We start from the raw sequence: 11,831 nt of genomic DNA, 5'->3' as shown, positions 1-11,831 counted from the left end.
GTTGGAAAAAAGTTAAAAAAATGATAATAAAGATAAAATGGATGAAAAAATCAATATTTTTAAATAAAGTTTATTAATAATAATTAAAATTTGCAGATTTCAAAAAATTTATGATTGATTGATTGATTGATAAAAAATTAATTAAACAGAATATTTGGTTGCTGAATAAATTAATTATCTATTTAATAGATCAATTATTTTTATTCATTATATATATCAGTCAATTAATTTGTTTGTTTTTATTAAAAAATATGTAAATAAATTTATTATTTAATATAAATAAAATAGCATTTTCATAATTTATTTATTTTGTATATTAGTTGTTTTTTTAAGTTTCTTGATAAATTTTTGCTTCTATTTTATATTACTATCATTCATATTGATATTTGCTTGGACTAATAAGAATTGAATATTTTTTACTTGTAAAATATGTATGTTTTTTAGAAAGCGAATTTTTGAGAAGAAACAAAAGTATTAACCACAAAAAGAAAATATAAAGAAGAGAAAAAGTTTTAATATAAAAGCACAAATAAAAAAGTTTACCTAAAAAATTAAAAAAATAATAAGAGTCACTAAATTGATTACATAAATAATATAAATTACTCATAAAATAAGTAGTAGTTTCTTTATATATATTTCTTTATTCAAAGGCAACACCGAAGATGGGTCAATGTTGTGGCTTTGTTAAAACAGATAACGGAATAAATATGCATTAGGCATAGTTTAGTAGAGAAATAGAAGAGCACTTAGATAAATTAGAGAAGGACAGGATCATAGAAGCATAAGAGACCTCATCGTAATTAGAATATTATTTTATCTATTAAACTCAATAAAATAGGATAGTATCAATATTTATCTCCTATAGCATCTCTTTTACCAAAAAAGCTAAATAGTTTCAATAAAATTTATAAGCAAATAAGGTAGAAATTGTAACGCTTCTAATAAATAGATGTACATAATTTAGTTAATCAAATCAAATTGCATAAATACCCTATTTAAAATGTTAATATGAATTAATTAAGAGATTGAGATGATTTCATAAATTGTGTTATTTAGGTTAAATGATAAGCTAAATTAAACAAATTGCATATTTAACACATACAAATGAAGTTTCATGAGAGATAAATATAAGGAAATTCAAAATTATTGAAAGAAAATACAGTAGAAAGCAATATCTTGTCATAATTTTTGAGCATGATTTAAATGAGCAGTCATTAAATATTTAACAATAAATAGTTAGATTGCTTTTTAGATTTAAAAATTATAACTTTAAAATAGGTTAAAAAATATAAGTAATATTTTTACAATTAAGATAAATAGGAAATGTTGGTAATAATAATGGATCAACAGTGGGATATCATGATGGAAAGGATATTACACACCACTAATCGAATTTATCAAATGAAATATAGAAATAACGGAGTGCAGATAAACAATTACTTAAGAAAGAGTCGGCATATGAAGACTACGAAGTAAAGGTGATAGATAATTAAAATGCATAGAAAGAATAGAATTAGTATGTGGGATAAAATAGCACAGGGGAAAAAGTTGAAAAATATAATTCTCAGACATCAAAAGACTTAGTTAGAGTGAAATCTTCTGAAAAAAAGAATTCTGTGATTGCCAAATAAGAATCTATAAACAAATAAGGCACACTTTCTAATAATTTGACTGTTAATAACTAAGCACTTGGAATAGAAGATATACATTTAGAATAGCTATCTGTGAGTCCAAATAATTCATATAATTATGCAAGTAATGAAGAAAGTCTTAATAACAGCGTACATGATGAAGAAACAAAAAATGCTGAGAATTAAAATGCTAATACAGCTAATGGAGGTGTAAGTTTTGGTAATGATTTAAACAAGAAATCCTCTTTATCGGCTTAATTATAATCAAACATTATAAATATAAATGGTATTTCATAATCTAATCCTGCTTCTCCAAGCCTCAACTCTGGTATTTCCAATTCAAATGTAAGAGAATCATTTTAGAATAATGGAGGAAGAAAAAGCATTCTATTGAATACTCTAGCAAAAAAAGATGACCCTAACAGTGGTTCAAAATCTATATTATCTTCAGAAGACCAGCAAGAGAAGAAAAAAGAAAAAAGAGTCAAGCTTGTAACAACCTAATCAGAAAAAAGATTTGATACAGACACTAATAATGCAAGGGAAAATACAGAAAAAACAACTCCATCTAAGCCAAAGGGAGTTTTGAAAAAGTACGATCCTAATTCATCGTTTTCAGATGCTGACTCTCCTCGTACTAAAACTAAAAAGAAAGTTAAATTCAAAGAATCAACATTCAAAAAATAGTCAAAAAAGAAAAAAAGTAAATCAATTAATTGATTATTTCAAATTCAAATAGTATAATTTAACTTAAAAATTATTCAAAATTCTTCATTTTTTGAAATAAATATTAAAGCAAAAAAAATCTCAAAATTTATAAATTTTTTTAAACTGTTAAGACATAAAAAATAAAAGAAATTTATATTTAAGCAAGAAATATTTTAGAATAAAAAAGAGGTACTTCTCAATTTATACAAATTTTTGAATAAACATTGATGTCTTATTTTATCAATAATGGGAAAAAATACAAGATTCTAAATATCATTAGCACCATAAATTGAATTAATATTTATAGAGAGAATTCATTTCTTTTTAAAAAATAATTGTTAAATAAAATATTTATTTAGAATTTTACTAAAATTTGTTAATAAAATTATGTATTTATTTTAAAATAACTCTTAAAATTTTAAAATCGATTTTTAATTAATTAAAATAGAAGACTGAGTCACTCACTTTTAGATAAAATCTTTATTAAAAACTGTAAATAAATAAATAAATAAAGTAAGTAAACTGGTACTAAACAAGCTAATCTAAAAACTAACTATTGTCTTAAAAAATTGAAATTCTCAAAAAACAAACTAGTAATAATCAATCAACACCAAAGTTAATAAATTAAGAAACTAAAAAATAAATTCTTCCTTTTATATTTAAAAAGAATCAATCTTTCCTCAAATACAAATAAATAAAATTATTTCGTTTAATTATAATTTAACCAAATTGTATAGATTAATTATCAAATAACATACTTCTTACTACATTTACTCATTTGTTCATTCATTAGGGAACGAACAAATAATAACCATAATAACTACACAGAATACTCCTTTTTAAAATTAATCAAATAATAAATAAAATCAAAAATAAAAAAACTAATCATAAATCCATAATAGGTTTATATTAATCAATATAATATTCTGTTTTATACGTTTTATCATAAAAATTAGTAAATTTATTCTTATAATTTTTGTCTTAAAATATTTAAAAGCCTTAATTAATTTATTAAATTTCTCCTAACTAAATGTATTTAACATGATATAATTTAATTATTTATAAAATGTAATTTTAACAAACAAAACATTATTAAATACTTAATGATAAAATAAAAAATTAACACAATTAAATAATATTTTTTTTCCAACTTTAATAAGAAAATCTTACAAATTAAAAAAAAATTATCTTAAAATTATTTCATAACAATTATTATTTCAATTTATGAACATTTTTTTTGGGAAAATAAATCATAATTTTAAATAAAGTACAAGCAAATTTAATACAAATAGAATTATGATAATAAAATAAATGACAGTTCTATTGACTACGATTGTTCTATTCATTACAGACATAACTAAGTCTGCTTTCCTTAACTCATCTTATATATCCTTAGACTATTTTATGAATTATTATAAATTAAAACGTTTTATTATTTTGAATCAAATACTTTTTATTCAAAGATTAATAAAAATAATTTAATTTTCAAAACAATTTCTGCTAAAGTTGATTTAAAAACTTTAATTTTTGGTAAAATAAATTTATTTTAAATTTTATAAATAAATAAATAAATATGTATTTTAATTACTTTATCAATATTCTTTTTAATGACTTGCCTATCTCCAAGTAATCTCGTGGAAACTTCATCAACAATCTACTCTGTTTCACCAGCTAGCTACTCAATATCATTAAGCATTTAGCCTTACTCACAAATATTATTACCTTACTGAATTAATATACTTCTTTCTGTATTATTTTGCTGTTTTAATAATTAAGAGAAATTTATTTAATTTCATTAGTATTTTTTTCTAGCTTTTAAAATATTTACATAAATAGATTTTTCAACTTGTAATTAAGAATATTTCTTGAAAACATCATCATAATCTTATCTATATTTGCTAACTATTGTAGTATAATTCTTTTTAATGCTATTAGGAAGACAATTTATCTCGAATTCCATTTATTTTACCTAAATTCATAAACAATATTAAAGAAAGATTGATAAAAATTTCATCAAAAATTACACAATTCTCTGCTTCTTTAATAGAATTCTTAACATTTTACAAATCTTCCTCTATATTTTTAAATATTGCATGATATTAAGCATTTAAATTATCAATTTTAACATATATTATGCTTAATATTAAAATTTTCAATTAACCAATAATAAATGAATCAATGAATGAATGAATCAAAATCATTTACTAAAATCTAATTAGTTATTTTTAAACTGCTTATATCTCTAATTTAATGTCTATATTATATTTTAAAAATCTTCTTCGTAGCTAATAAATAGCTCAGAAATTTCTAATGGAGCTTAATCTGCCATTTCTAATTAATGTTCTAAATAAATAAAATTATCCTAAACTATTTCTTTTTAAAGCTTTTTTCTACTAAAAATTAATATTCTTATTCTGATAATAATTAAATTAAAAAAAAATTTAACTCTTTTTTTAATGGTACTAAAGATATTTTAAAACGCAAATTATCAAATTTCATCAATAAAAGCATCTTTCATTATGAATGATTATTGTTTTTTTATTTAAAATCAAAATTTTTTAAATACAATTTTAGAAAGTCATTATCATCAAAAAAAAAGTTTAGTTTTATAAAAATAAATTTTTGTGTTTTAATAAATAAATAAATAATTTAATTTGGAGTTTTTATTTCTTAGAAAAAATCATATTAAAATATTATTTTAGCTTATATAAAATTAAAAGCAAATATTTGCTAAAATCTTTTAACTTTTTTTTCTTAAAAAATTTAATATTAAAGTATTTATTATTGCTCATCTTAAGATACTTAAAATTAGGGAGATGTGCTACTTAAATTTTTGTTTTATGATTACCCATACATAAAACTCTAATTAATACTTAATCATTTTTGATTAACTGTAATGCTTTAGTAAATAAGTAACTATTATTGCCAATCAACAGAAGTTATAAATCAGGGAGGTATTACTTGCAAAATACAAAAATAATAAACATTTTTTACTTATTCATAAGTAAAATAACTAACATTCATCAAAAATCAAATATTAGGTATTTCCCTGGTAAATATCATAAAAATTGCAGGTTGAAGATATATAAATAATTAAATTTTAGAAGTTATATTTGTAAGCTTTGATTAAGATTTTTGTAATCTTTAATATAAAATAGATTTAATAGAGTACTTGCTGTCTTAATTATCGAAAGAAATAACTTTTAACTTACTAAGCTATTTCTAACACAAGAATTCTTACTCATAAATTAATATTTTCAAATCATTTCTTACATAAGAATTTATACAAGTAAAAATTAATTTCTATTTTCAATTCTGACACAAGAATTATTACTATTAAAAATTAATATGATCTACAAATCATTTCTTACATAAGAATTTATACAAGTAAAAATTAATTTCTATTTTCAATTCTGACACAAGAATTATTACTATTAAAAATTAATATGATCTACAAATCATTTCTATCATTATAATTATTGGATATGCTTATTGAATAATTTCTAACACAAGAATTATAAAAAAAAACTTAATTTAATTAGAAGAACACCTAGACAAACAGACAGATTATCATAAATTAACTTTAATAATTAATTATCCCATATTTTTTTTAACAAATAAAATTTCATCGAAAAAAGTTACTTTAAAAATAAATTTACTCATATTAAATAATAATAATTATTAAATTAATTTAAATAATTAATAATATAAAGAGTAAAAATGATTAAAAAAGCATAACAAGGATGTTTTAATTTATAATTTTACTCTTCTAAGTTTATATTATCTGATCTTAGTACTCAGTTAAGGATTGAAAGCGAAGATTTGTCTAACCTTGGCCCTACTTTAGAAAATTAGCCAAATATATTAATTTTGAATGTTAAAACATAAAACGAGGATGATAAGTATTTATTCTATTTAAGTACTGCTTTAGCGAAGCTGAATAATCTTAAATCGTTAAAAATAGATCTTGATGCACGATATGTAAGCTAAGAAAGTATATAAAATTTAATTTTTTCATTGACCAGTTGTTTGAAATTGTCAATTTTAGATCTTAGTTTTACAACTCTTGGCTATTGTAAGGGAATTTATAGTAATGGTAAAAGTTTAATAGATTTAGGTAGCAAATTAGCCACTCTGAATAAACTGTCAAATTTAACACTAAAGTTATAACATAATGCCTATGTTTCCAAGAATATTAAAGATTTAGGTAATAATTTAGTAAATTTTACCAATCTCACAGAATTAAATCTTATACTCCCTTAATAATCTTGCGACAATGATGAATATTCTGAACATTTCATCTCTAATTTAAGTACTGCATTGTCTAATTGCAAAAATCTCTTAACTTTGAAACTTGATATTTACTCAGTTTTAGGAAAACTGTCTAATTTAGGCTGTGCTCTTAGTAAGTGTACAAATCTCAAAACTTTAACTCTATGTTTTAGTTATCCAAATAATTTAAATGAATTGCCACATTTATGTTCTATTTTAGCCTAAAACTTATAAATAAATGCTTTTACATTGAATTTGGAAGAATTTAATTACCATCTTATGTTTTACTCTAAACTTGATACATAAAGTTTGTACTCTGCTTTGTCAAATTTCAAAAGTCTAAATTATTTGAACCTCGATTTTTCAAACAGAGAAAACTCTTTAGATAAAGGAGATTTTATAAATTTAGATTTAGCTATTTAAAACTGCTCAACTTTTTCATTTGCTTTAAATCACATAAAATTTGATGAAGATATTATTTCTTATTTAAACTAAGCTTTAATAAATAATATAAATCTTTCCAAATTGAAATTATATTTTGATAGATATGAAATAAAAACTGGTGATTTAAAAAATTTATATCCATCTTTAACAAGCATGGCAAATCTTTCAAATTTGACACTAAGTTTTAAATATAGCAAGTTCGATAATGAATAAGTTTAATTTTTAGGTGTTTCTTTAGAAAAAATTTATCTACTTTCCAATTTGACTCTAGATATTAGCTCTACTTATGTAAGTGACGAAGGTATTTCATTTTTAGGTTCTGCTTTAAAAAACTGCTCTAATTTATCAATTTTATCACTTTCTTTTGGGTAGAATGAAATTGAAGAGTTTGGAGTATTAAATCTATGTTCTAATTTAATAAAATGCAACAAAATCTCATTTTTAGAGCTTTTTTTATATAATACTATTTAAGAAGAAAGCATTTAAAGAAAAGTAATTGCAAAACTTCAAAAGGCTAAAAGATTCGTTTAAAAATATGTATTTTTTAAAGAAAATTATTTTTATTGATTTATTCATTCGTTTGTTAAATTTTTTTTAAAAATAATTAAATTAATAAAAAATAAAAATGAATTCAATTACAATTTTTTTTTGGGTTTAAGCTAAGCTTTATAAAATTTAAAAAATAAAATCCCTTTTATTGGTTAATATATCGATGGATATTGGCATCGAAAATAGAGTATTAAATTTTTTAAGGAACATATTTATGTTTTAGTGAAGTATATTTATTTATTTATTATTGAAAACCTAGCTTCTATGTTTTTCTAAAGTATATTTTTAAAAAAACAATGAAACTTCTGACTATATTTTAGTTAAACAAGAGCTGAGCAACAAATAAATAAATAAAACACTATGGTATATCTTAACTGTTATCTAATTTTAGTCAAAAAATAATCTGACAAATTACTAGTTTCATATGTTTTTATCTTATTAATAAAGTTTTTTATAATGCTAAAGGAATTTTTTATTAGAAATATAGCATAGAATGATTTTTTTCTAATAAAAAAATATCTGATAATTTAACCTCTTTGTTTTGTGTTTTAGGCCTTTTGCTTAAAACATTATTTATTATTTCTTTTACTTCAATTCCTAATTTCAGTTTAATATTTAAAGTTCCTACCAAAAATGAATTCTTTAAAGACTACTCCTAAAGAATAAACATCCTAAGTTTATAATTTAAATTAATATTTTATTATGAAAATTTGCTTAACTTAATAGTGAAACTTATTTTTTTATTATCATTTTCATTAAATTCAAAAATTTCTTTACCAGTGTATTTCATTATGCAAACTCTATTCTATACTATCATATAAACATTTTTAAATGCCAAAATTATTTATTTTATTAGTTAAAATTTAATACAAAATATTTAGTTTATTCTTTGTGGAACTAATGGATAGATCATTTGAAAAATATTATAGATTTTTAAAAATAGGGGACATATTTGATTTAAATTTGTAAAAAATACGAATTATTAATTTGCTCTTATTATTAGTTAATTATTATAAATCACTAGAGAATTAACTGTTGGAATAAATTTGATAATTGTTATAATAATTAGTATTTAGTAATTTTAAATATGATCTTATTAAACATTTTAAAAAATACTTTAGTAAATCAAGTTTTATATTAGCAATTTGCTATTTTAAAAATCGCAAATCACAGATAAATAATGATCAAGCAAAAAATTTTATTAATAAGAAAAATTAATTTTCTTTTTAATTTAAAATAGAATTTTAAATAAATAGTAATAAAAAAAAATAATGATTATTTATTTAAATTTTAAATAAATAGTCTGTGGATTCAAAAAAATTAATAAAATTTACAAAAACTCTGCTCAAAATATGAAATTCTCGGGATGAAAAAAAATTCGGAAAAAATATTTAAAATTTTAGTTTTATAAAATGTAAAAACCTGTATAAAAAACTCGCTTTTTCTTTTTCTTTTTATTGTGCTTGCTTTTTTTTGTTCTTTCTTTGTTTATTTAACTCATCATTTTATTTTCAACTTTTGCTTTTATTATTAATTAATTTATCTTATTATTTCATATTCTTTCTTCATTTTTTCCTTCTAATTAACTATTTAATTATATATTTTTTCTTCAATATTTAAAAAGTGAGAATAAAATTGGTGATGAAGGTGCATCAGGCTTAGGTTCTGGTTTAGCAAATTGCATTAATCTCTCAAATTTGACACTTGATCTTCGGTAAAAACAGTTTATTTGTTTTGGATTGTGATATTTTTAATTATAAAAACTAATTTAAAACAATAAAACTCTTTTTTCTTTTTCTTTTTATTGTGCTTGCTTTTTTTTTTGTTCTTTATTTGTTTATTTAACTCATCATTTTATTTTCAACTTTGGCTTTTATTATTAATTAATCTATCTTATTATTTCATATTCTTTCTTCATTTTTTCCTTCTAATTAACTATTTAAAGATATATTTTTTCTTGAATATTTAAAAAGTAAGAATAAAATTGGTGATGAAAGTACATCAGGCTTAGGTTCTGGTTTAGCAAATTGCATTAATCTCTCAAATTTGACACTTAACCTTTAGTAAAAACAGTTTATTTGTTTTGGATTGTGATATTTTAAATTATAAAAACTAATTTAAAACAATAAAACTCATTTTTCTTTTTCTTTTTATTGTGTTTGTTTTTTTTTGTTCTTTCTTTGTTTATTTAACTCATCATTTTATTTTCAACTTTTGCTTTTATTATTAATTAATTTATCTTATTATTTTTTATTCTTTCTTCATTTTTTCCTTCTAATTAAATATTTAATTATATATTTTTTCTTCAATATTTAAAAAGTGGGAATGAAATTGGTGATGAAGGTGCATCAGGCTTAGGTTCTGGTTTAGCAAACTGCATTAATCTCTCAAATTTGACACTTAACCTTTAGTAAAAACAGTTTATTTGTTTTGGATTGTGATATTTTAAATTATAAAAACTAATTTAAAACAATAAAGCTCTTTTTTCTTTTTCTTTTTATTGTGCTTGCTTTTTTTTTTTTTTTTGTTTATTTAACTCATCAATTTATTTTCAACTTTTGCTTTTATTATTAATTAATCTATCTTATTATTTCATATTCTTTCTTCATTTTTTCCTTCTAATTAACTATTTAATTATATATTTTTTCTTCAATATTTAAAAAGTGAGAATAAAATTGGTGATAGAATAGAATAGAAATACTCGCACATATAAATGCACTCAGAATACAACTTAAATTAAAAATTATTTATTTATTTATTATATTTATATGTATTATTGTTTGTTTTTTTTGTATTTATTAGGTCTTTAAATATATTATTTTTGATTTTTCTATGAAAACAAAAGAGGAACCGGTTAGAAAAAGTTGATTTCAGCAACTTTTTTTAGCTAAAACTTGGATGAAACAATTTTAAAGCATATAGATAGTATTTGTCATAGATTAATCTATGCAAACTACTCATCTTTGCTTAGTTTACGGTTCATCATAACCACTATTTTTATGAATTTATAACCTTTAGTAAAAACAGTTTATTTGTTTTGGATTGTGATATTTTAAATTATAAAAACTAATTTAAAACAATAAAGTTCTTTTTTCTTTTTCTTTTTATTGTGCTTGCATTTTTTTTTGTTCTTTCTTTGTTTATTTAACTCATCATTTTATTTTCAACTTTTGCTTTTATTATTAATTAATCTATCTTATTATTTCATATTCTTTCTTCATTTTTTCCTTCTAATTAACTATTTAATGATATATTTTTTCTTCAATATTTAAAAATTTACAGTAAAATTAGTGATGAAGATGCATCAGGCTTAGGTTCTGGTTTAGCAAATTGCATTAATCTCTCAAATTTGACACTTGATCTTGGGTAAAAACAGTTTATTTGTTTTGGATTGTGATATTTTTAATTATTAAAACTAATTTAAAACAATAAAGTTCTTTTTTGTTCTTTCTTTGTTTATTTAACTCATCATTTTATTTTCAACTTTTGCTTTTATTATTAATTAATTTATCTTATTATTGATATTCTTTCTACATTTTTTCCTTCTAATATACTATTTAATGATATATTTTTTCTTAAATATTTAAAAATTTACAGTAAAATTAGTGATGAAGGTGCATCAGGCTTAGGTTCTGGTTTAGCAAATTGCATTAATCTCTCAAATTTGACACTTAATCTTCGGTAAAAACAGTTTATTTGTTTTGGATTGTGATATTTTTAATTATTAAAACTAATTTAAAACAATAAAGCTCTTTGAATTTATTTGATTAATTTTTTATCTTTTTTATTCCTCTAATTTTATTTTATTTATTTATTTATTAATTTAAGAAATAATTTTTAATTTAAAGTTTATTATATTTGATATTTATTTAAAATTTACACTAATTTATTATAAAATTTTAGCTCAATGAATTAATCATAACAATTCAAATTAAAAAGCAAGTGTCTTAAATCAAAAAGATTAGTTGTCTTTTAAAAATATTCCTAGTGATAAGCAAATAACGAAAAAAGGACGAATAAATATTAAATGTTTTAATAATTGAATATTAAAGGTTTTTTTATTTTTTAATATTTTGAAAAAGTTTTTTTTAACCTAAAGTATATTAGATTTTATTATTGTTTTTTTATTTTTAATATCATTTATATTTTTGTAAGTTAATAAATTATTTGTAAAAATAAAAAAATTAAAAAATTAAATTTACTTAAAATAATTAATTCCTCTTAAAC

General features: G+C 20.2%; 3 protein-coding genes across 3 annotated transcripts; 2 read left to right on the top strand and 1 right to left on the bottom strand. All coding sequences in view use genetic code 6, as the record gives it.

Annotated features, from left to right (window-relative positions):
* Positions 1-662: 662 nt before the first annotated feature.
* Positions 663-2,795, top strand: TTHERM_000094069 (hypothetical protein; the record flags this gene model as incomplete). The annotated part of the gene is made up of 3 exons (XM_012796718.1): positions 663-796; positions 1,313-2,334; positions 2,788-2,795. The coding sequence occupies 3 exons, from the start codon at positions 663-665 to the stop codon at positions 2,793-2,795; spliced, it is 1,164 nt and encodes a 387-aa protein (XP_012652172.1).
* A 794-nt stretch (positions 2,796-3,589) lies between these two features.
* On the bottom strand, positions 3,590-4,668 carry TTHERM_00094080 (vesicle transport V-SNARE protein amine-terminal protein; the record flags this gene model as incomplete). The annotated part of the gene is made up of 5 exons (XM_001012862.3): positions 3,590-3,736; positions 3,928-4,098; positions 4,168-4,308; positions 4,364-4,413; positions 4,545-4,668. The coding sequence occupies 5 exons, from the start codon at positions 4,666-4,668 to the stop codon at positions 3,590-3,592; spliced, it is 633 nt and encodes a 210-aa protein (XP_001012862.3).
* Positions 4,669-6,059: 1,391 nt separating this feature from the next.
* On the top strand, positions 6,060-11,595 carry TTHERM_00094090 (hypothetical protein; the record flags this gene model as incomplete). The annotated part of the gene is made up of 7 exons (XM_001012863.3): positions 6,060-7,423; positions 9,229-9,318; positions 9,578-9,667; positions 9,925-10,014; positions 10,887-10,970; positions 11,202-11,285; positions 11,508-11,595. The coding sequence occupies 7 exons, from the start codon at positions 6,060-6,062 to the stop codon at positions 11,593-11,595; spliced, it is 1,890 nt and encodes a 629-aa protein (XP_001012863.3).
* Positions 11,596-11,831: the final 236 nt, after the last annotated feature.

This window comes from Tetrahymena thermophila (assembly GCF_000189635.1).
Source record: "Tetrahymena thermophila SB210 genomic scaffold scf_8254697, whole genome shotgun sequence".
Lineage (NCBI taxonomy): Eukaryota > Ciliophora > Oligohymenophorea > Hymenostomatida > Tetrahymenidae > Tetrahymena > Tetrahymena thermophila.
This window is presented reverse-complemented; position numbering and strand designations above follow the sequence as displayed.